This window comes from Macrobrachium nipponense, chromosome 1 (assembly GCF_015104395.2).
Source record: "Macrobrachium nipponense isolate FS-2020 chromosome 1, ASM1510439v2, whole genome shotgun sequence".
NCBI classification, from domain to species: Eukaryota; Metazoa; Arthropoda; class Malacostraca; order Decapoda; family Palaemonidae; genus Macrobrachium; species Macrobrachium nipponense.
Window position 1 is genome coordinate 152,157,522 of NC_087200.1, and position 26,215 is coordinate 152,183,736.

Below are 26,215 nucleotides of genomic sequence, written 5' to 3' on the forward strand. Positions count from 1 at the left end.
AAAGATAAAAAAGTTCAATTAAAAGTGATCACCACTAACTACAAAAAGAGAGAGAGAGAGAGAGAGAGAGAGAGAGAGAGAGAGAGAGAGAGAGAGAGAGAGAGTTGTCTTTATATAAGTGCATAAGCTAACTTTTAAATGAAATTAAAGTTACTGTAATTTCAATTAAAAGTTAACAAAATATATTACTCTTAACAAAAATACATGGTTGGTAAAAATATAGGAGTTCGTGATCTATGCATCATTTTGTAATTACAGTTTTATTATTATTATTATTATTATTATTATGATTATTATTATTATTATTATTATTATTATTATTATTATTTAAAAAATATTAATAAGCATACATGTTCCATGAAAATTCTCTCCTCTCAGTAATAGAGAGAGAGAGAAGAGTTGTTCTTACTTAAAAGTTGAAAATGGGAAAGGTTATTCTTTAAAGTACTATCACATATGAAATTTGTAATTACAGTTATACAGTATTATTATTATTATTTGGGAATATTAATAAACATAGTACAGGCAGTCCCCGGGTTACGACGGGGGTTCCGTTCTTGAGACGCGTCGTAAGCCGAAAATCGTCGTAAGCCGGAACGACGCTTGGAAATATGTCTTAAACTAATAAAAAGTTATAAAAACCTTACTTGTAATCCTTTGGTTACACTACATGTTGTTTCCTGTAGTTTTATGTACAACCTGGAGTTATTTTCATAAAAGAATGCTGGTTCTTGAAGGTAAAAACTATTGTAATCCTCTGGTGACACTACATTCTTGAAGTTTTATGTACAACTTGGAGTGATTTTGCCAAATCTTGAGGGCTACAAGAACAGCTGATTACTATTTACGTATCATATAGACTAATTAAAGTAAACGTATCTTTAAATAGGCTTATATATTAGTATCAACAAAACATTTTCTGCTATGAGTCAGAGGCCGTTTAATGAAACGAACACTTCTCTGTCCTATCTGTTCAGAAAATAAATGTTACGTCAATCCCCGAGACGGTGACCATTGTTGCCAAGGCGTCTCTCTCTCTCTCTCTCTCTGATCAAATTACTACTGGATAATGTCTCTCTTTGGATACTTCGATTTTGCCAAATCTTGAGGGCTACAAGAACAGTTGATTACTATTTACGTATCATATAGACTAATTAAAGTAAACGTATCTTTAAATAGGCTTATGTTATTAGTATCAACAAAACATTTACTGGCATGAGTCAGAGGCCGTTTAACGAAACTAACACTTCTCTGTCCTTAACTCGGAGCGTCGGAAGACACCTCTCTCTCTCTCTCTCTCCTCCTCTTCTCTCTCCTCTCTCTTCTCTCTCTCTCTCTCGTCTCTCTCTCTCTCGTAATCTAACCAGAAACTTCGTTTGTTATTATTACTGGAAACAAGCAATGATTTTTTTCATTATTTGTGCTTTTGGACTGTTATATGTAAACTTTGCGCACCGCAAGCTAGTATGTATTCATTCGCTCGGAAACTAGTTCCGCATATGAGGCGTCACTAAAAAACATAGAAAAATACGACATAAAAAGTGTCGAAAATCATCATAACCTCAAAATTTTTGTTGTAATCTAACCAGAAACTTATTTTTATTAATATACTGTGCTAAACTATAAAGGATTTTTATCATAGTATGAGTTTTTTAAAAGCGTCGTTAACTCGGAGCGTCGGAAGCGTCAGCGTCGTAACCTCGGAACAAGCGTCGTAACCCATGACGGATTTTTCCATTGAATATTTAAGAAAAAGCGTCGTAACCTCGGAACGTCGTAAGCCGGAACCGTCGTAACCCGGGGACCGCCTGTACATATTTGTGCCATAAAAATTCTCTCATCTCAGTGAGAGAGAGAGAGAGAGAGAGAGAGAGAGAGAGAGAAGAGAGAGAGAGAGAGAGAAAAAAAAATTATTATTATTTTTATAATTTAATGTTATTGAATTTACACATAAAAGCTTGAAACCTTATAGTAAATTACATGCAAAATTAAACAAACACTTTTGTAGGGTTTCTCCAGAATTCTAAAACGTTGCATTTGCATTCAGGCGTCTGTGAAATACTCGCATATGATAATTAGTCAGGTTTCAATGAAAAGTTCGCGCTATTGAGAATTCGCACAACTCTAATTGTGTAAGATTGAGATATTATGTACTTTACTTCCACATTCTTATCTATCCAGACTCCAAGAAGTATCTAAGCTTCATCTTTCAGGACACAGTACTATGTATACAGTGTTGCCAATTTAGCAACTTTGTCGCTAGATCTAGAGATATTAGTTTCTAACTAGTGACTTTTTCAGCAATTAGTGACATAGCAAAAATCTAGAGATATTTAGAAATATCTGGTAATAATTCTAGAGTTTTTTGTATTTGTTAGATGTTTTGATAAAAATAAATATTAAATTGCATAGATTTCATCACACATAAATCTTGGTTTCATTCTGTACGGTGAGAACAGTTAAGTTTTGAGCATGTGAAATACCTGTCCGTTAGGTAAGCAATTCTCGCTTTATCAGAGCACGGCTCATGCCACTTGTCATCACTCAGTTAACCTGCCAGTACTAGACTGACAAGAGTCACAGAATTTGTATGGCTTGTGGCTTTTTTCTTTTTAGTGATTTTAGTGAGTAGTTGAAAATGGGCAAGCCACAGTATATGTAACATTTCTGGAAGGAGTGGCTCAAAGATGATAGGTTTAAAAACTGGCTGCTTGAGGCCCCAGGAGATAGTAAAAAGGATTTTTGCAAACATTTGCCTAATCCGTCAGGTTTTGAATAGAGTAATGTTTTCCATAATGTCAAAATGACCCTTGTAGCTCCCTTGTGGCTTCATGCGGAATGGTTCCCTGACCTACCAGCCCTGTTGTCATCAGTTCCCAGAGAGATCCCTCCATGGCACAACCTCCTCTGCCAGCCTTACATTGAGAGACATCACCAGTCAGTAGGATCCCTATCTCTTCTCGGCTGGAGACTATCCAGTATCTCCTGTGAGTGAAAGGCTTTTCTCGCAGAGCAGCGACAGAGATGTCTGGATATCTCAGATCTTCTTCAGCCATGTACCAGGGCAAATGGGCCATCTACTGTGGTTTTGTCGAAGGGGTCTGTCTCTAGTCAGAACTTCTGTTCAGCAAATAGCAGATTTCCTAGTTTTTCTCTGAGGGGAGAAGACATTCTTTGTCTGCCAACAAAGGCTACAGGGCTGCTTTGGGTTGGTTCTGCCCCTAAAAGATGTAGACCTGTCTTCCTCTTTGGAATCTCAATGCCACTCAAAAGCTTTGAGCAGTCTTGTTCTCCTAGAGAACTTAAACCTCCTAGTTGGGACCTGACTCTGGTAATAAGCAGTCTCACTTACTTGAGCTCCATATGAACCATTACAATGGTCATTGGACAAAGACTTGACCCTTAAAAGGTCTCCTTACTGGCTTTAGTTTCATCGTAGAGAGTGGGTGAACGTCATGGTTTCTCTTTCAATGTTATACATTCAAGGGGTTGGGGTCTGCAGTCTTCGAATTTGTCGCAGAATTCGTAGCCAAGACTTAAATTCCTTAGGTTTATGATGTCAGGTTTGAATCCTTTTCCATCCCCTCCCTGTCAATTCAGGTCAGGGTGTCAAAGACTTTTTGCGAGCACAGGCTGGGTAAAAAAAGAAGTGTCCAAGAATACCATCTCCTTCTGGCTCCGGGATGTTATTAGATGCCCTTATAGCTCTTCTACAACCTCAGATTCTAACACAGTGCATGCAAGAGCACTTGATATTAGGCGTTTAGGTCCTTCATTAGCTTTTAAGAACTTACCTGTTCATAGGAATTTTAAGGCCAGTACTTGGCTTCATCAAACCACCTTCACATCCTTGTACCTAAGGGACCTTGCCGACAGGTACTTGGACACTTTTTCTTTGGCTCCGGTGGTGGTTGCTCAACAAATTGTGTAGCTTATTCAGTTCCCCTAGTGGGACAGTCTTTATCTTGCCTAAGATGATGGTATGAAAGTGAGAGTGATTGAGATGACTGGTCTTTTTCCTTTTCTTCCCTACCCATGGGCAGTTAAAAACTGATCCATCATGAACTGGGACTGGTTAGATACAGGTGAGTGAAAGGCACTTCTGTTAGAGAAATTTTATTCATACACAAATATTTCCTTGCAGAAGCTAGTCCTTCCTCTCTCTAACCAACAGATATAGCTCTTTAACTTCCAACTATACCATGTTCCTCCACTTTGTTATTAGCCCAGTGGTCTGACTGTTTGATAAACTATTTATCTTACAAGTCTCAAAGACATGTCTCCTTCTTCTGCTTTGGCATAACCAGGAAATGAGACCAAGTGTGTTGAACCTCAAGTCGGTTCAAGACTTTCTTTTCCTCCCACCAAAGGTCAGTTTGTCCTCGCATCAAGACCTAGGTTTGTTCCATGTATGAACAAATGACAAATTTCTAATTAATTTGTATTTTTCATTGCTAACAAACTTATGGTCTTAACGTTCATTGCCCACCTCTTGCCATCTCTCAAATTGATTCCCTGGGCTGGAAGAAACTGAATGCATCACAGTGCTCTTAGGTTAAGGGAGTTTGGCTGATGCCTCCTCTCTCATCTGATTGGCTGAATCCTGTTGCCACCAATACCTTGTTTTACAGTTTTATATGGTTTTTACCAGTTTCCAGCTAGCATTAAAAGATTTATCCTCACATTAAGACCGTAGGTGTGTTGGCTATGAAAAATACAAATTAATTAAAAATTTATAATTTCCTAAATTTCATATTTGTGTTCTCCAGATTCGCGGACTCACACATTCGCGGATTTCTCCCCGGAACATTTCCCCACATTATTCGCAGAAAATTCGCCTATTCACAGTATTTTTGTATGATAAATATCCACAAATTCCTTGGTTTTTTTTTATCAATTTCATCATAAAATGCACTTTTTGTGATAAAACTATTGAAAAAACTGGGTATAACAAGTTTCAGTTTTAACTAACAAACTAGGAGGTTTTAAGCATTTTTATAGGGGTTCCAACTTTTCATGGAGGGGTCTGGTACCTCCCCCGTGAATATGGGGGGACCACTGTATACGTAGTACTGTTTGTAACTAGCCATGTCACTTTTTGTTTATCTTTTTTCACATCCATAGTCTGACATCCTGCTGACGGGCAGCACAATGGGGAGAATGCAAATGAACTTAGAACTATCTTAGGAAAATGTGTTTAGATGAATGAAATATATTTCTTGTATAACAGTACTAGAAATGCAAAGAATCTGAGGTGCACATACTTAGCCTTTAAGACTGGTAAGCTGTCAACTAGTGAAAAGCACTATGTAGTACTGCTTTTCAACAAATAACCACAGGAGAGAGATGATAGTCCTTCTAAGGAGATGGGGTATTAAGAAAGGCTACTGGAAACGGATTACTAGCCTTGAATATACTGCTCTAGTGAGTTGGGTGGAGTGAAGAAAATACCTGATAAAGTTGAACATCAATAAAATGCGGAGTAAACACTAATAACCGATTTTAACATAATTAAATTGAAGGTCGTTGTCATGCTAAAAGTCAAACCACAACCCAATCTAAGATGTAAGTACAGCAGACCCTGTATTTGCGGGGGATGGGTACAGGACCCTTGAATAGCTAAAATCTGCGAATACTTAAAAGCCCCCTAAAAACACTTGGAACTGCCTGTTTTGATAGTTAAAGACAAAAAACCCTCAAAAAATGCTTATACTTAAGTATTTTAATTGTTTTATCATATAAAGTGCATTTAGTCACGTAAACGAAATGAAAATGTAGTAATTTGTGAATATTTCTCAGTGATGAATACAGTGAATAGGCAAATTTTCTGCCAAATAATGGGTATACTTGTACATATGGTTCATAGAAAAATCTGAGAATAGGTGATTGTGAATCATGAGTCCACTAATAGCGGGGATTGACTATAACAGTAGCTGTGCAAGAGGACTACTGTCTTGCAGTAAAATAAAGTAACTATAAGTTCTTAGAGAAGTGCAGAATACTGTACAGTAAAAATGACAAAAATTGTTTTAGACTGTCAAAAAAATAAAATAAAAAAGGAATATCATAAGGCTGGAAAAATAATTTCTAAATACTGCCACCAAAGTGACGCCACTTTCTCACTATGATAAAGCATGTATTCTATAAGTAGATCTAATAGAAATCTAGTAGAAAACTATGTATTATATTAAAGTGTCAATTTTCCTTTTGTAACACCTCTTGGGTTTTTCAACAGCATGGAAACCACAAATGTCTTGGTGAATGAGGGACAGAACAAAAGTATAGTCTCCTGCATACACTGTGATTCTCGTGTCCTGTCACCACAGTCTGCAGCCTTCCTTAACCAGACACATCCTCTTCCAACTCCAACACAGCCCAAGGACCAGCCATCACTTAAAACAGAAGATGTAAGTTTTGCAATATGTTTATCTAGACAGTATTTCAATACAAATATGCACATTGCTCTAGTAAATGGCTAAGTTGATGGTTGGCAGCTAGATAACCCATCTGTACAGTAGTACCTGTACAGTATACCTAATTATCTTGTTTAGTGGTACAGTTAAGGCCACCACTAATGTTCATTTATACCTGTGCAGTTACCTACTGTGCAGGCAAACTTGAATGTTAGTGTGAGCAACCTGCACAGTTTTCCCATTGCACAGAAGGTGACCTGAGCAAATAGCTCATCCCAATCGATATGCCTCTGGCCAAACGGCCTGCGCAGGTGCTCTTCAATGTGAATGAGGGGGAGGCAACTCTTATGGCTGTTTGCTTTCCATCTCTAGACAGATAGTATGTACCCATCAAGAACAGTGTTGAATTTGATTATATTTAAGAGTTTGCAGTTTTTTTAATAGTTGATCCGGATGTCAGAATAACATATATTTTTAATTTTGCAATTTTATTGCAGTGCCTTACTGAACAATTATTACAGCTGTAGGTTCCGCAGTGTCTTACCGAACAACTATTACAGTTGTAGGTTCCCTATATGGCAGACTAAAATTTAAACTTTGTGTTGGTGCTGCCATCGCCAATGTAGGTGACGTTATCTCTCTCCCACCCCTTGAGGGAGGAACAGGCACAACAGACCAGGTGTAATCAATTCATTCTCTGTCCGCTCCTTGTTAACATTGGTGGTTGGTGCAGACTTTTCTTCATTACTGGATGGTTATTGACTGTCTTTTTTTTGGTGAAGTATTCACTTCATGTTTTGTTATTTGTTTGCTATCAATTTAGTTAGCTTTGACTGCAATTACTTGTGGCATTTTGTAGCCGTTATGTCAGATTCTAGCACTTCAGGAGTTAGGTTCTTTGCCAGAGGGTGTAGAGCTAGGATGAAGGTTGAACCTATTCACTACTCACACTCAGAGAGTATAAAATGTAGGGGTAATCAACTTGATTGATTGATTGACTGATTGATTATGTCTATTAAAAATGGCTTCACAACATTTAGGTTATTGACACCAAAATGAATTTAAATAGAAAAAAAATTAAATTAAAATAAATTTCATAGTCTAAAGATATATGAATATAAATTTACTTGTTCAAATATATAAATTCTTACATAGACATTCTATGTATAATCTAAATTTTGTTGAGGAGGCCTGCCTCCCATATAAAGATATATAACTGCTCTATATTACATACAATCCTTTCCGAGAATTGTAGCTAGAATAAAATTACCTTCTCTGTCACGACCCCAAGACAGGAACCTACGTTTCAAATTCCTAAGTCTGGGACATTCAACCAGCAAATGTCTCACAGTCAAGGGAACAGTACAGTCATCACAAAACAACTGTGCTGTCATACAGCAAGAGATCACCAATGTTTGTTTGTATGGTTTTTTATGTTGCATGGAACCAGTGGTTATTCAGTAACGACCAACGGCTTTACGTGTCTTACAAACCACATCGGGAATGAACGTCTTTCACCGGTAATACACATCTCTAACCCCTCAGTGGAATGCCCAAGAATCGAACTTACGGCCACCAAGGTGACAGGCCAAGACCATACCAATCATGCCACTGAGGTGCCCCATGGGCAGACAAGAATCAGTAACGCTTACCACCCGGTTCATTCAGGTGAGAATGAAAGAGATTGCAGATGAGTTAAGTTGCATCAAACAGGTCTTACTGATAGAGTGGACCTTAGACCCATTAGTCTGCAATGATCTGTGGAGGTCATGGGGCAGGCCGACCATAGATCTGTCCACAACTTTGAGGAACTACCATCTCCCTCTTTTCTGCTCTCCAGTCCCAGAACCCCTGACATGGGTGGTGGATGCCATGCTCTTGGACTGGACAGGCCTGGACGTTCACGCCTTCCCTCCTTTCGGGATGATCAGGACATTTATGCCTTCCCTCCCTTTGGGATGATCAGGGAGTTATCAACAAGTTTTCGTTGCATCAGAACACTTTCATGATCCTAGTTGCTCCTTTTTGGCCAAACAAGGAGTGGTTTCTAGACCTGATTCGTTCGACTGTTGGTGGATCTTCCAAGACCTTCATCAAAAATGGTTGCTGCTCAGACAACCCCACTTCCTCAGGTTCCACTAAGGGTTGTCTGCTCTAGCCCTGACAGGCTTCAGACTGTCAGGAGCCTTGTCAGAGTGAAAGGTTTTTTGAGACAGGCTGCAGAAGCAATGGCGAGGTGCAGACAACTGTTTTCTACAAGGCTCTACCAGTCCAAATGGGCAGTATTCAGAAGATTGTGCAGCTGCCATAACATCTCTCTTTGACATAAGGTTTTGAGTCTATGGGAAGCCTGGGGGTACACTGTAGCTAGAGTATCCACCAGTTTTTAGTGGTCTGGGTTGTAGTTTTTAATTCTGCAGTGTAGGTGACAGCATTGTTCTATTTTATTCTGGTCTACTCCCAGGCAAGGGCATATTTTAAACTTTATTAGTATATGGTGTACGTACTTCCTCCATTACAAAGTTCCCGCTAATGTAGGGGCGACACTTGGCTACACTGCCACGCCCACTACAGGTTAAGAGAAGCACAACCAAAGGCATTACCCACTTGCAGCAGCTCTTAACAGGTAAGGAAACAACAAGCATTTATTCAATGCTAGCTTCTTTTCTATTTCAAAGTCATTACAGGCAGGCCCCGGTTATTGGTGGAGGTTCTGTTTTGTAGGCTGCTGATAAGTGACAACGGCCATTAACCGAAACTTGGCGATTTATGGCGCTGATAGTTGGTTAATGGTGCCAATAACCAGTTGATGGCACCTCTGTTAGGTATGTTATGGCGCCATAACTCTATTAGCGGTGCCTTATGGCGCTGATAACTGGATCTTGGCGTGTTATTATGCCATAACTTGCCAATTTTATGACGCTAGAGACCGCCATTACCCGAGTCTGCTGATAACTGGGGATGACCTGTACTTACTTATTGTTTTGGAGTTGTAAGCCGGAACATCGTCAAAAATTGTAAATGATTCTATGAAAACTGACTTTATGCTTTGGGTGTATTGAAAACGATGTAAACTGCATTTTTATTAAGTTTTTCATAAAGAAACCTCCAAATTTTGATTATTCTGCTGTTTTGTTTCTTTTGTTGGATTGGTTTTGTAAGCACTGTAACCCTGAAACATGCATTGTAAACCAGGAAATAACTTATAATAAATTTATTTGAAATGCAGTAACCTTGGAATGTCATAAGCTGGACCCATCGTAAACCGGGGACTGCCTGTACTTGGTATGTATTACTTGGTAAGTTATTTATATGAAAATGACATTTTATGATAAAATAAAGTTTTATATATATATTTACCAAGTAATTACATGGTTGGATCCCTCCTTCCTCCCTCGCATGGACATTAGAGCATGAAATGAATTGAGCTCTGTGCTAAGTTGTTTTCCCCAGTCCCTGAAAATGGGCGGGGTCTTGTCACCTACACACAAACAATAAAAGCGCCGCTGCACGAATTTTGAATTTTTAGGCTGCCATGGTTAGGAGCCAATAGCTATGTAATTACTGAAATGCAGCAATGCCGAGATGATCTCACCAATCAGACCCTTCTTCTTTTATGAAACCCAGACAACCAAGAACCTCAAGTATGCCTCTAAAAAGGTCAAATCCTTCCACAGCTAGCAGGCCAACTCCAGCAAGGAGACAAGTTTCCCTTTTGGCTCAGAAGGGGAAGATGGCTTACAGCAAAGGTTCTTGATAGAGAGGGATAGATGGAACTAAGAAGGATGTTCCTCCACTGACATTTTTGCTGGTTGAGACTTTTAGAAATTCTTGAGACTGAAAATCAGAACAGAACCATGGGTATTGGACATCTTCAGATATGGGTATCATCTCCCCTTTCTGGAGACAAACTCCCCACCTGGGTCACAATCAGTAGACTTTGGTTTACAGACATCTGAAAGGTTCTAGGGCTTGGACAATGAGGTGAGGTCATTAATTTGCTAACAGGTGATAGATGAGGTGCCAGTACCTGGTTTTTAAAGTTAGTCATTGGTGCCAAAAGCCACACAAGGTGTGAGACCCATCACTGATCTCAGCTTGCAGAACAAGAATGTGAAATGGAATTCCTTCAGGATTGAAATAATGGGGTCATGGTGTTGGTCCTTCAGGATGCAAATTTCTAAGTTCTTGTCAATTCATAATTGAGAAAGTACCTATTTCATTTTGGAGAAGGAAGTTCTTCATTTTTAAGTACTGTGTTTTGACTGCAACAGCTCTGCAGGTCTTTGCCAGTCCTTGGCCATATTGGTAGGCTGGGTGCATTGGACCAATATAAGGTTAAGGAGGTATCTTGATGATTTGCAAGTTATGTTGGCAACAGCAGGAGAACTGAAGAGACATTTTGCCTAATTTCATGTCTGCCAAGTCCTTGGACTTCACATCAACTGTGAGAGGAAAGATCATGTGCATGTAACAAGTGACTTACTTGGGAATGATTATTTTTATGTAAGAGGAGCTGGTTTGTCTGACAGGACATAATCAGGATGGTGTCATCCTCGATTCAGAGGTTTCAGATAAACCCAGACTCCCTGGGTAAAGCTTTGTGAGACTGAAAGGCACCTGATGCTTGATGTCAACAGTCTACAGCAGCTTTTGTAATCATGGCCAGCAGCAGGGATGCTAGTGGTTCTGAAGGAGCTGGAATGGCCGCAGAACTCCAGTTATCTGGCAGGGGTCTTGTTGGTCTTTATACTTCCTAAAGGTTCTAATGTTTACAGACAAATTGAGTCAAGGTTGGGAGTATTTATAGCATTGTGGACCTCAGACCTGATGAGTCGCCTGTATGTCCAGAATGCTTAAGGGGGCTGGCCGGAACCCTTATATATGGGGGTATAGGGCGAAAAATGCAAAGTCAAGAAAAAATTCATGGAGCCTTGTTTGGCAATGGAGAATATGTATACAAAATATTTCGTCAAAATTCCTCTTACTTTCGTATTTACAGGGTAATTAGTAAACGTAACTCAATACTAAGCCAAAAACATTGATCTGTACAAGAGTGCAATATTTCTTCTGTTATCGTAAATTTTGATAATTATTGTCAAAGAAATTGTGTGCAATGGCATCTGCAGAGATTCCATGAGGTGGCAGGAGGGAACTTAGTTTACCACCGTCCAGTGCAAGGAGAAACCTCTTATAGTGTACACGTTCAGTTTCACCTCTGACATTCACTTGCTTTTATGTATGTTTATCTTTGTTTCGGCAAGAATTTCATCATGCTAATGAGGAAAAGACTAGCAAAACATCTTGCTAACACAAGACGAAGAAAATTAGCTCTAATATGATTTAAAGAATATCATAATATATGCGAGATTAGCATAGTTAGTGAAGAGAGAGAGAGGGAGAGGTGCAAAGTTAGGAATGCCCCAGTCTTGCCTGATGCACACGTCGTGCAGTACCCCAGGCTACGGTCTTTGAACAAAGGGATCTTCATTTATGGTAAATAACATAGTTTTGGTTTATTAATACCCAAAAAGGAATATGAAATTCATAATAATCATGATTTATTAACAGTGTCTTTGTAAAAAGAGAGTACACGTTCGAGTTTCACTTCTGACATTCTCTTGATTTTACGTCTGTTTATCTTTGTTTCGGCAAGAATTTCATCATGCCAAAGAGGAAAATACAAGGAAAACATCTCGCTAACACATAGAAGAAGAAAATTCGCTGTAATAAGCCGAGTTAGTGAGGGAGAGAGAGAGAGTTGCGTAGGAAGGAGTGCCCTGTCTTGCCTGATGCAGTGCCCCAGACTTCGATATAAGAGCAAAGGGATCATCATTTATGATTAAATTATGATAAATAACATAGTTTTGGTTTATTAATACCCAAAACCGAAATATGCATTCATAATAATCATTATTTATTAACATTGTCTTTATAAAAATACAAAGGAAAACTTTGAATGCCCATATCTTAAAACTACTTATTGACCTTCAAAATCTATCTTCTCACTTAGTTTTAAAGCTATAGCACTGAAATTTGGTATACGTATAACTCAGAAAGACATTATAGAACAATTAAATAAAGCCTTTTCCATTTTTTTTCATCTTTTTTTTATAATTTTTTTCCTGATTTATAGGGTTTATTTTTTTTACCATAATGAAAAATTTATATCTAGCAAAAAAATTACTTAGAAAAAAACTCCTAATTTGATTGGAGGTCTACATCAGGTCTATATAAGGTAGTAATCCCAGGTCTTAATATTAAATATCAAGGGAGGAGATAGAATTTGAAAAATGGTTATTTCTGGGCTCAGTTCGTGTCGCTTCGTGAAATAATCCTTAAGTTTATTATTTTTAGGTAAATGATACTAACATTATACCAGAGAAAAAATAAATTCAGGAGGATGTCAGAATAACTGACTCGCTCACCCTAAATAAAAAGAGGGTGTCAGTATGGTATCTGGGGCGAGTGAGACCACTACCACAAACCTCTTGTCATTTAGAATTCTCCTTCATGAAAATCCTCCTCCTGAAAGAGCTGATACACAGTTGGAGTCCGCGACTACTACTGCTACGCTGCCCACCCCGCCGATTGCAGCGCCTCTGGTGACCATCCTTTTTCGTTAGCGAACTTGGAGAGCATGTGATTTCTTTACTCCGTGTATTTGTGCATTTTTGTGTGGATTTATCCCCATCATGAAACTCGCAGCTATCGCTGCAGCTAAGTTAAGTACCCCGTAAGGTTTGAATCTAGTTTTTGTCAGTCAGGAACTTTATTTTACCGTTTTTTAGGTCCGATATAGTCTCCTGGTCTGATGCATGGCGGCCGAGCCGGCTCGCCTCATGTTCGGTTAGATTCTCGGTCCCCCATACCGTGATATCTATCCTGTATTTTTACCTTTATCGAGGGTTCTATTACGTGCTACACAAGTTCCATTTATTTATTTATTTTACATCGTATTATTCGGAAATCCATTGCTTATGCCTTAGATTTACATTCATGCATGCATGTCTCTTTGTCTAGGTGTTTAGGCTTTCGAGTGATTATGTTAATATGTCTTCTAGTCAAGTATCCTGGCTGTTGCCCTCCGTTTTATGTGTCGGCTAAGGCTAGCTTCTGAGCAGTTGGCTTGTTTCCTTCGGGGAACTAGCCTACTTCTCCTGGACGTCCCTTTCTCTCTCACTCGTGATTTCCCTCTCTCTCTTTTTAAGATGTATTATGTTATTGAAGGGTTAGCATGTTAGGGCGATCAGTTTAGCCTAGGCGGTTTTGTTGGATTATCTCCTCATGGTCCTACTGCGATCAGTTTTGTTGCATTATCGCCCCTTGGTCCGTTCGAGCTCACGTGGTCGCTCGACCTAGGCTGTTTTGTTGCATTATCACCTCTTGGTCCACCTGCGATCGCGTTGAGCCACTGGTCGCCCTAGTCCCAGTCCCCTTCCCCCCCTCCCTAGCGGAGGGGGGGTCTGTCCTTGCTTGCTTACGGTTGCTATGGCAACCATCCGAGCACCACTCCCCCCTTCCCCCCCCTGTTAAGGGGGTCACAGGAGTTTTGGGACAGCTGGGAGTACTGCTGGACCACACTTTTTCTATTTGCGCTCTGGAGGAGCTCCGGTGTGATCAGTGGGGGGTTGGCCACCCCCTCTGTTTGCATCGGTCCTTCTCCGGCGTTCCTTGTGCTGTGATTCATCTTCCCCTTACCTCTAATTATGTTTCTGGGCTCAGCTCGTGTCGGCCTATGAGAGGATCCTTAATATCATTCTTTCTAGGTAAAATTAATCTAAAATTACCAGAGAAAAACAAAATTAAGAAAATTAAGAAAATGTCAGTAAAACTGACTCGCTCACTCTTAAAAGAAGTGTCGGTATGAGAATAGGGGCGAGTGGGAACACTACCACGAGATATTCACCAATTAGACCTTCCAATCAAAATCCCCACTAGAGAGAGCTGATACCAACGGGCGATGTGGCCGCTACTACTACTACTAGGGGACGCCACGGACAGCAGCGCCCCTAGCGGTCATCCTTAATTATTAGCGCTAAGCGTCGTACGCATTTTCTTGCTTGTGTACTATTTTCTGGATTTACCTCATCCTCCATTATGGAACGTGCTGCCATCGCAACGGCTAAGTTAAGTGCCTCATAAGCAGTGTTTTACCGTATTTTAGTCTTCCAGGAACCAGTATTTTCCTTCTAATAGGTCATATACGGTTCCTCGGTCGACTCGTGGCGGCGCCATGCTGCCTCTTTAAGAATTCCCGGTCTTCCATACTGGGACTTCTTATACTTATGGGCTTACTATATCACGTTCATCGTTTTTTACATCGCCTTTTTAGCTAGGTTAGCCCATTTACCAATTCTCTTAGTTTGGTATTTAGGGCTATTCTGTGTTTCTGGCCCAGCATCCCGGCTCTTGCTCTTCATCGGCTATCGCTGGCTTCGAGTAGGCTTCTGTTCCTCGGAACAGTTTGCCTCCTCCTGGGCTTCTTTTTCTTCTACTAAAAGTGTCTTTTCCATCTTTACGATGTAATTTTAGTTCTATTTAGGGTGTTAGGCTAGCCTAGGTGCATGTCCCATGTATTGGTACAGCCTGGTTCACGTGGCCCTTCCACGGTTGTGTGCTATCGCGGCTTTAGGCCGCTTGCGGTCACGTGTTCCATCGCACCTTACCCTTCCCCTTCCCTCCCTACCAGGTATAGGGAGGGGTCTGGGGGACCCCTTGGTTGCCATGACAACCTCAGTTGCCTTCCTCCCTCCTTCTCTGAGGAGACCAGGGGTTCTCCCCAGCTGGGGTATAGGGCGACCACTTGTTTCGGGTACCGGGTCACCGAGCGGGTAGTTGTTGGGACGGGGAGGAGTAGGCCACCCCCCCTCTCTCTCTCCTGCCGTGTTACGCCGAGAACCCTCCCCCCCCCAGTTGCTCAGCCCACCTTTCCCCCGCTATAACGAAAGGAGCCTTCCGCCGCAGCCGGGGCACCTTTGGTTATAGCTTGCTGGCTCCGCCAGCGGGCGGGGTGGTCACTACTAGTGGTCTATTGCTTGCCTACTATATCCTTCCCTTTTTCCCCCGCTACCGGAAGGGAGCTTGCTTCTTACCCGGGCACTCTTCTAGTAGACGGGGGGGAAAGGTTTGATATTTATTTCGTTATTTTAAGGATATACCCTAATTTTACAATGAATTCCTAGATTTATATTTATATGTATACCATCTCCGCCGTTTTCCGTCGTGGTTTCAATTTTCACCACCACACCTGGTTGGATTCTATCTCTTGTCTCCGGCGTAGCCTTGGACAACTCCAACCATCTTGCTACCACACGTATTATGGCGGGGCTCTGGTTAATCTAACTTTCTCGCTCCGGCACCAGCGGAGCAATTGTTAGGCTGTAAGTGTTCTCCTGATACTTATGTATCTTTCCACTTACAGGCTACCAACTGTCAGGTCCTTTGGGTGCAATGCGACGTTATACGACCCCTCTGCGCCCACGATGAGTGCAGGTCTCACGCCCCGTGTGCCACGCCTTTCAACGACATGATCGTCTGGCACCCGGAAGCCTGCGCCATCTGTTACGACCTGGTCAGTCAGCTGGTGGAGGGGGTAAGTCGATTATAGACTTTTTTATCGTATTACTAACAACACTTAGTCATAAGCTTGTTAACCCCGCTCTGCCATTAGAAGCTTCATTTCGCCTTCTCTTTCAGGCTGCCGGTGTGAGGGAAGTCGCCCTAGCAACCCTGAAAGCTTGGGTGGGCGGCTTCGGGAAGAACGCCGCCAAAGGCCAGCCTTACATCTTGGACAAGAAGCTGGCCGTTCAGATCTTCCCCGGTGGCAAGTCAACAGGGTATGTTGACCCCATATCTGCAGCCCCTCTCATAGCCTCCATCCAGCAAGAGATGCAGCAGCCCCCCCCCCCCCCCCCTCGGGGGTTTCGGGGCCGTGGCCACGCAGGAGACGGTCCCGGACGTCGCAACCTTGGACCTTAATATTGAGCCTATGGCGGTAGGTGCTGAGGATTTGTTAGTTGAGGTAGGTGTGTCGGGTGCCCAAGGTCTTTCCTTGGGCGCTCCTGGATCTTCTCCTGTCCCTTCTTCTACTGCTTCTTTCCAAGGCTTTTTGGGATCTGAGATCCCTACCCGCTCTCCCGCTCTCTCTGTACCCCCAAAGGTGAAGGGACAGAGAGAACCGAAGACCCTTGTTAAGACGACTTCTAAAAAGTCGTCGTCGTCTTCTTCAGCTAAAAAGTCTTCGACTTCCTATGCTGACGCGGTGAAGGCTAAGCCGAGCTCTTCCTATTCAAAGAGCTCTAGAAGCAAGGCTTCTAAGGAGAAGGCTCGCGCTCCCGCTGAGCCAATGCCTTCTCCGGCCTCCACCGCATCCACTCCGGCAACGCCGGTGGGAGTAGCGGGACCTAGCACCTTTGATCCCACTGCTTTCTCAGCAGTGGTGATGCAACAGGTAGGTGAGATGGTTGGCTCACAAGTCTCCGCCCTAGGAACAAAGTTCGAACAGATGTTCGCACAACTGTCGAGCACTCTGTCTCAGTCGGGCCAGTCCATCCAAGATCTCTCTAACAGAGTTAGAGAGAACGAGGACCGAGTAGCTGGGCTTGCTCAGGCTCCTCATCCAGTCTCCCCAGTAGCAAGTGCTGGTATTCTCCAGCTACCACCTTACGAGTCGCTACCAGCTTTCTCCATGGAGAACCCATGGAGAGTGGCCGCTTACGCTCCGTTCAAGGATGGTATGATCTCTGTCCCGGAGTGTGGAACTCGAAGGATTGAGGACTTCGAGTTTTATCCTCCGGGATTGACGCAGCCTTTCATTGGTTATGCTAGGCTGACCGTAGCGGCACTCACTAGGGAGGACAAGATCTCCAGGGAGAACGTTCTCTATAGTAGAGATCACGCTCAACGCGAATGGGTTCACTGCCTTGAGGACTGGGAGTGTACCAACACCAAGCTCCAGGCTTTCAAGAGTCCTTTTACTATTTTTGCGACGGAGGAGGAGGCTTCTCTTCCGTTCGCTACAAAAATAGTGGAAGCGACTCTTCAGGCAGTCCTCAAGGATGAGCCATGCCACAGCTGAGGGAAGCAGAGTCTACTTCTCCGCTCTTCCCAGCTTTCGGAGAATTGTGGGAGAACTTGCCTGCCACTTTCACGCTTGGTAAGCTCAAACCGGACTGTGCTATGGACCAGTTTGGCGAAAAGCTCCCAAGGCTGCCTGATTCCTTTGATTCAGGCAGAGTTCGACGCTCGAACTAGGTTTGGCAGGTCCCTCAATTCTCTGATTATCACAGAGATGGCTGCTCTTTCGTATGGCACAGAACCTTTATTTAAGATTCTGGCCAAGTCCCAGCTTCAAACGGTTCAGACGGATGCTTTCGACTTCTTCCAAGCTAGGAGGAATTGCCGAAAGCACGTTCTGCAGGAGTGCACTATTAGGCCCGAACCTAATAGACTCCTGGCTTCCAGCATGTGGGGAGCGGATCTCTTCCCAGAGTCCGCTGTAAATGAGGTACACCACGAGGCTGCTAGGCTCAACCAGAGCCTTAGAGCTAGATGGGGTATCTCCTCTAAGAGGAAACAAGAATCCGCCCCCGCTGCTGGTAAGAAACTAAAGAAGTCTGGTAAAAGGTTCCAGCCTTACCAGAAACACCAGCAACAGCAGCAATTCGTTCAGGCCGTCCCGGTTACCCAACAGGGACAACCTTCAACATCGAAGCAGACCCAGCCCATCCTCCTGCTGTCTCCTCAGTCACAACCCTCGACCTCCTACGCACTCTCGCCGCCTTCAACCCTATGTATGAAGGTCAGGGTTACCCTCCCTTTAATAGGCAATCGAGAGGTAACAGATCGAGAGGCCACTTTCGCCAGCGTGGCACAGGAAGGGCGGCAAGGAGTAGGCAGTTCAGAGGAGGGCGTGGAGGTCAACCCGCCCATCAACAATGAGGCTCCCCAGGTAGGAGGGAGGCTGTTCCTCTTCCGTCACAGGTGGGGGTTCAGCAATTGGGCACAGAGCATAGTGTCCAAGGGATTGGGTTGGAGTTGGATCAAAGATCCCCCTCCAATCAAATCATTCCGCCAAGTACCATCAAAGGAATTGACAGATTATGCGGAGGAACTCCTTCAGAAAGGAGCTATTGCGAGAGTCAAGCATCTAAAATTTCAAGGTCGCTTATTCAGCGTGCCAAAGAAAGGCTCAACAAAAAGAAGGGTAATCTTAGACTTGTCAAGGCTAAACTCTTTCATTCGTTGCGACAAGTTCAAAATGCTTACCCTTTCGCAGGTAAGGACCTTACTTCCTCGTGGAGCCGTCACATGCTCCATCGATCTTACAGACGCATACTATCATATCCCTATAGCCAGACACTTCCGCCCATTCCTAGGATTCAGGCTAGGAAATCAGACATTCTCATTCAAAGTGATGCCCTTCGGTCTGAATGTAGCCCCCAGGGTATTCACGAAAATAGCAGAAGTAGTGGTGCAACAATTGAGAACTCAGGGAATAATGATAGCAGCATACCTCGACGATTGGTTGATCTGGGCACCAACAGTCGAGGAATGTCTCAAAGCCACGAAAAAGGTAGTTCAATTTCTGGAACATCTGGGGTTCCAGATAAACAAAACGAAATCCAGACTTACTCCGGAGACTCGTTTTCAGTGGCTAGGAATCCAATGGGATTTGTCTTCCCACAATCTGTCAATTCCAATGGCCAAACAGAAAGAGATAGCAAAGTCTGTCAGACAATTTCTCAAATGCAAGCAAACATCAAGGAGAAGCCAGGAAAGAATCCTAGGTTCCCTCCAGTTTGCTTCAGTGACAGATATCCTCCTGAAAGCAAGGCTGAAAGATATAAATCGAGTTTAGCGATTGAGAGCAAACGCCAAATCTCGAGACAAGTTGTCAGTAATTCCACAGATCCTTCGCAATCAACTCCGTCCATGGACAAAAGTAAAGAACCTGGCCAAGCGGGTACCCCTTCAATATCCCCTTCCAGTGTTAACCATTCACACGGATGCCTCCCTGTCCGGGTGGGGGGGATATTCTCAGTTCAAACAAGTTCAGGGGACTTGGTCAGTTCAATTCCGCCAGCTCCACATAAACGTTCTGGAAGCAATGGCAGTTTTTCTTACCCTGAAGAGACTTCTTCCCCCGGAAAAGTCTCATCTAAGACTAGTTTTGGACAGTGCAGTGGTAGTTCATTGCATCAACAGAGGAGGGTCCAAATCCAAACATGTGAACCATGTCATGATAGCCATCTTTGCACTAGCAAACAAACACAAATGCATCTGTCCGCCACTCACCTGGCGGGGGTAAGAAATGTGATAGCAGACGCCTTGTCCCGGTCGGTCCCTCTGGAATCAGAATGGTCCCTAGACGACGGGTCATTCCAGTGGATATGATCTCTTCGCCTCACAAGCGAACCACAAGCTCCCTTGCTATGTGGCCCCCAACCTGGACCCTCTGGCTTATGCCACGGACGCCCTGTCGTTAGATTGGAATCAGTGGAGAAAAATGTGTTTTTCCTCCAGTGAATCTTCTCTTGAAAGTCTTGAGCAAGCTGAGGACTTTCAAGGGACTAGTAGCCCTGATTGCTCCAGACTGGCCCAAGAGCAACTGGTATCCTCTGCTTCTGGAATTGGGTCTCCGACCTCAACGGATTCCCAATCCAAGCTGTCACAATCAGTACAAATGAGGACTGTGTTCGCTTCCTCAGGAATTCTTCAGACCCTAAACTTTATGGACTTCATGAAGTTTGCGGCTATTAAAGATGCTAACATTGATCCACAAAACATCCTCTTCCTAGAATCAGATAAGAGAGAGTCAACTATTAGACAATATGACTCAGCTGTTAAAAAATTAGCATCCTTCTGAAAGAATCAAACACTACAACCATGACAGTTAATTTAGCTATATCCTTTTTCAGATCCTTGTTTGAAAAAGGTTTAGCAGCTAGCACTATTACTACTCATAAATCGGCTTTGAAGACGATCTTTCAGTTAGGTTTCCAGATAGATCTGACTGAATCTTATTTACGTCTATCCCTAAAGCCTGTGCTAGACTTAGACCTTCTCAAAGGCCTACTGCAGTCTCATGGTTCTTAAATGATGTCCTCAAACTAGCATCAGATACTGACAACTCGTCTTGTACATTCATAATGCTTCTTAGAAAGACATTATTCTTATTAAGCCTAGCTTCAGGAGCTAGAATTTCAGAACTGTCGGCTCTATCCAGAGATGCGGGTCATGTGGAATTCCTCCCCTCAGGAGAAGTTCTGCTTGCTCCGGATCGTAGTTTTTTGGCTAAAAATGAGGATCCTCTTGCAAGGTGGGCTCCTTGGAAAGTCATCCCACTTCCGCAAGACCCTTCTCTCTGCCCAGTATCAACTTTAAGAGCCTTTCTATCTCGTACATCCTCAAGATCCTCAGGTTCTCTCTTCATGAGAGAAAAGGTGGTACTTTATCAGTAAAAGGTATTAGACAACAAATCCTTTACCTCATTAAACAAGCCAATCCTGATTCATTTCCAAAAGACATGACATCAGGGGAGTAGCCACCTCAATTAATTATTTTCAACATATGAACTTTGAGGATCTTAAAAAGTATACTGGATGGAAATCTCCGACAGTCTTTAAACGTCACTATCTAAAGTCCTTGGAATCTTTAAAATTTTCTGCAGTAGCAGCGGGAAACATTGTTTCCCCTGATACTGTATAGTAGTCGTAGTATAGATCCAGGTCTCCTCTCTACCTACCTCATCCAACATGCCTCACCCTATCGCCATGCTACTCGGATATTCTAGCCTTAGCCGCTGAGATCATATTAGTGGATTGTCCCTTATTTTTTTGCTAGGGACATCCACACTATGTACTGATAATGTACTTCAGTGTACCTACCCTTATTTTTATGCTAGGGTAGGACACAATGTGTTTGTATATTTTGTAAATAATAATCTAAGTGGATCTATTTGTTAAATTACACTGCATTATTGTATTTTACTATGTTTACTATAATTTTAAGTACTTTACATTACTAACTTTCTTTTATGTCATTGTTTAAAATAAGTTAGCCTTAAGTACTTAGTTTATATGCTGTAATAACTGATTTACTTATATTATATCCCTCATTTTTACAAACTGATTTTCATTTGTCCTTTTTTCCATCCCATCTTGTCTGTTTCTCTGGTACTCTTTCATAGGCCGACACGAGCTGAGCCCAGAAAAGGGATTTTGACGTAGGAAAAATCTATTTCTGGGTGATTGGCTCGTGTCGCCCTATGAAACCCACCCTGTATTGATTGCCCCCCCCTGCAGGACAAGATGTTCATAGATTAAGGATGACCGCTAGGGGCGCTGCTGTCCGTGGCGTCCCCTAGTAGTAGTAGTAGCGGCCACATTGCCCGTTGGTATCAGCTCTCTCTAGTGGGGATTTTGATTGGAAGGTCTAATTGGTGAATATCTCGTGGTAGTGTTCCCACTCGCCCCTATTCTCATACCGACACTTCTTTTAAGAGTGAGCGAGTCAGTTTTACTGACATTTTCTTAATTTTCTTAATTTTGTTTTTCTCTGGTAATTTTAGATTAATTTTACCTAGAAAGAATGATATTAAGGATCCTTTCATAGGGCGGCACGAGCCAATCACCCAGAAATAGATTTTTCCTACGTCAAAATCCCTTTTTTACCCTTTCGCCTGCTGACGGAGCGCCTGCTTGCTATCCGGGCACACCTTCGGTTGTCGAAAAGGTAGCTGGCGAGGGGGGAAGAGGTATCTATTGACCTTACATGCTTTCCCCTGTTTTGTACGTAGTCCCTTCGTCGTCTGGCGGAGCGCTTGCTTGCTATCCAGGCGCCCCTCTGGTTGACGGAGGTGCTTTACAACAGAGCTACACGCTCCAATTTAATTCAATTTAATTTAATTTATCTAGTTTATTCAATGGGTAATCCTCTCTCGTTCTCCGGCGTGGTGTACTACTCCTTGGAACTCTTTTATTGGTGTATAAAAGTATCTGGTTTACCTAAACTCTCCTCTCCGGTGTACACCGGAGTATTCCCAACCAGTTACCAGGTCCCATGGACCTTCTCTCACACGGAGTTCAGGGGGGGATTAGGCCCAAATATTTTATGCTACTCCGGCATGCAGCGGAGCTTCATAAGTGGTCCTGTTAGTGTATTTCGTTGATACTTCTGTATCTATCCACTTACAGGCTACTAACTGTCAGGAGGCCGGGTGTAACGCCATCCTCCAGGACCCCTGCGGGCATGAGGTCTGCAGGTCACATGCTCCTTGTGCAGTCCGCCACAACGAGGTGATCGTCTGGCACCACGAAGCTTGCTCCATCTGCTATGAGCTGGTGGAACAGTTTTCGGACGGAGTAAGTATATACCGGTGTAGGGTTTGTTCTTTTTCCTGGTATATACTGTCACATAAATCGATGTCATATTGTTATATGATTATACACGTCAAATGTTAATGATCGTCCTTGGGGCTTCGTTGTAAGGATTACAATGACTCTCTCTTTCAAGCTGCTGCTGTTAAGGAAGCCGCGTCGACGACCCTGCGGGCCTGGGTAGGTGGCTTCGGTAAGAATGCGCCGAAGGGGCAGCCGTACATCTTGGATAGGAAGATGGCTGTCCAGATCTTCCCAGGCGGGAAGCCGACTGGGTATGTTGACCCTGTCGCGGCAGCTCCGACGATCGCCAACATTCAGAATCAGGTGGAGCAGGCCTGGATGGAGGGAGGAGGGCAGGATATCTCGGCGGACGTCGCTACTCTGGACCTCAATGTAGAGCCAATGACGGTAGGTGGGAGTCAGTTATTGGTTGAGGTGGGTTTGTTAGGCGCCCAAGGGCTTCCCTTGGACGCTTCTGGATCTTCTTCGCCTGTCCCTTCTTCCTCATCTTTCCAAGGTTTCACGGGATCAGAGATCCTCGCTGGTACGCCTACTGCCTCTGTAGTCCCCAAAGTAAAGGGGCAAAGAGAGCAGAAGACCCTGCAGAAGACGTCGTCTTCTTCATCTTCTCGTAAGCCTTCGGCTCTCCATCCCGGAGCAGAGAAGGCGAAGTCCTCCTCTTCTTCGCATTCAAAAGGGTCAAGAGGTAAATCCTCTAAGGAGAAGGCCCGTGCTCCCGCCGAGCCAGCACCTTCTCCCTCTGCCGGAGCTTCTACGGTGACCCCTGTCGGGGCCAGTTCTGCTGGTCCCTTCGATCCTGTTGCTTTTACGGCAGGGGTCATGCAGCAGGTAGGAGACATAGTCGGATCCTTGAACACTAGGTTCGACCAGATGTTTGCGCAGATCTCCACCTCGCTCACTCAGTCCGGCCAGTCGATTCAGAATATCTCTGAACGTCTGACGGACCAGGAGAACCGACTGGCAGGGCTGAGCCAAGCACCTCAAGTCGCTCTCCCTGTAGCAGGCACCGGAGTTGCCCAGTTGCCTGACTACAATACCCTTCCCACATTCTCTATGAACAATCCTTGGAGGGTAGCAGTCTTTGCTCCCTTCAAGGACGGCATGATTTCCATCCCGGACTATAGAACTCGGAGGATCGAGGACTTCGAGTTCCATACCGCTGGCCTGCAGCCTCCTTTCATGGGGTATGCTAGGCTGACAGAGGCAGCCTTGAATAGGGAAGACAAGATCCCTAAAGAGACTGTGTTGTACAGCCGTGATCAGGCTCAGAGGGAATGGGTACATTGCCTGGAGGATTGGGATTGTACTAACACCAGACTCCAGGCATTTAAGAGTCCATTTACGATCTTTGCTACGGAGGAGGAGGCACCACTCCCCTTCACAACAAAGATAGCTGAGATCACCTTGCAAGAGGTTATGAAGGATGAACCCCTTCCTCAGCTCAGGGAATCGGACCCTACGTCCCCTCTCTTCCCAGCATTTGGTGATCTCTGGGAAAACCTACCAGCTACATTCACGGTAGGTAAACTCAAACCGGACTGTGCCATGGAACAGTTCGGTGAGAAGCTTCCTAGGTTACCAGATAGCCACATCCAAGCTGAATTCGAGACAAGGACAAGGTTAGGCAGGACTCTGAACTTACTGGTAATGACGGAAGTTGCTGCACTGACTTACGGTACGGAGCCCTTATTTAAGCTCCTAGCTAAGTCTCAGACACAAACAGTACAGTCTGACCTGTACGAGTTTGCGGTCGCAAGAAGGAATTGTAGGAAACATGTCCTGCAAGAGGCAACAATTCGACATGAGCTGAATAAGTTACTTTCTTCCACCATCTGGGGGGCGGACCTCTTTCCAGAATCAGCTGTAACTGAGGTACAGCATGAGGCAACAAGACTTAACCAAAGTCTTAGGGCTCGCTGGGGTCTGTCCAGCAAGAGAAAACCCGAGAATCCTCCTGCTGGCACTAAGAAGTTGAAGAAGGCTAAGAGGTTCCCGCCCTATCACAAGCAGCAGCAGCAACACTTTGTCCAAGCAGTTCCGGTCTCTCAACCAGTGCAACCGGCAACGGCTAAGGGGCAAAACCAGCCAATCCTCCTGTTGTCTCCACAGAACCAGCCCTCGACCTCCTACGCTGTTTCCCCGGCTTTCAACCCAGTATTTGAAAGTCAAGCCTTCCAAACCATCAACAGGTTCGCAAGGGGAAGCAGGGCTAGGGGTTCCTTTCGTCAGAGAGGTGGCAGAAGGGCAACCAACAGGGGGAAACACTTCCATGGAGGGCGCGGAGCACGTCCCGCACAACAGCAGTGAGATCTCCCAGGTAGGAGGGAGGCTGTTCCTCTTCCGTCACAGGTGGGGGTTCAGCAATTGGGCACAGAGCATTGTGTCCAAAGGGCTGGGATGGAGTTGGATCAAAGGTCCTCCTCCATCCAAATCATTCCTTCAACTACCAACAAAGGAATTGACAGATTATGCGGAAGAGCTCCTTCAGAAAGGGGTAGTGTCAAGAGTCAAGCATTTAAAGTTTCAAGGACGCTTATTCAGCGTGCCAAAGAAAGGCTCATCAAAAAGAAGAATAATCTTAGACTTGTCCCGGCTAAACTTATTCATTCGTTGTAACAAGTTCAAAATGCTGACCATCTCGCAGGTGCTGACCTTACTTCCCCTTGGGGCCGTCACCACCTCTATCGATCTTACAGACGCATACTATCATATCCCAGTCGCGAGACACTTCCGCCCATACCTAGGCTTCAGGTTGGGAGACCAGGCATTCTCTTTCAAAGTGATGCCCTTCGGGCTGAATGTAGCCCCCAGGGTATTCACGAAAATAGCGGAAGTGGTAGTGCAACAACTGAGATCACAAGGGATAATGGTAGTAGCGTACCTCGACGATTGGCTGATTTGGGCGTCAACCGTTGAGGAATGCCTCAAAGCCACGAACAAAGTAATTCAACTGCTGGAACATTTAGGGTTCCAAATAAACAGGACGAAGTCCAGACTCACTCTGGAGTCTCGTTTTCAATGGCTCGGCATTCAATGGGACTTGACCTCCCACAGTCTGTCAATTCCTATGGTCAAAAGGAAGGAAATAGCCTAGTCAGTAAGGCAATTTCTCAAGAACAAACGAGCATCAAGGAGAAACCAGGAAAGGATCCTAGGTTCACTCCAGTTTGCATCAGTAACAGATGTTCTGTTAAAAGCAAAGCTGAAAGACATATATCGAGTTTGACGCTCAAGAGCAAATGTCAAATCTTGAGACAAGTTGTCAGTAATCCCGCAGATTCTTCGCAATCATCTCCATCCATGGGCGGAGACAAAGAACCTGTCCAAGTCAGTTCCTCTTCAATATCCCCCTCCGGCGTTGGTTATCCACACAGACGCCTCGCTAAGCGGGGGGGG

At 43.8% G+C, this 26,215-nt stretch overlaps 1 protein-coding gene across 2 annotated transcripts in view; it reads left to right on the forward strand.

Moving 5' to 3' along the window:
- The window catches only part of LOC135219762 (guanine nucleotide exchange factor MSS4 homolog), a 258,337-nt gene that overhangs the window by 173,455 nt on the left and 58,667 nt on the right, over positions 1-26,215 (forward strand). For both annotated transcript variants that reach the window (XM_064256809.1, XM_064256808.1), the window contains one exon: positions 6,236-6,407. In XM_064256809.1, coding sequence (XP_064112879.1) covers positions 6,237-6,407 — 171 coding nt within the window. In that variant the 5' untranslated portion in view covers position 6,236. The remainder of the gene's footprint in view (positions 1-6,235; positions 6,408-26,215) is intronic.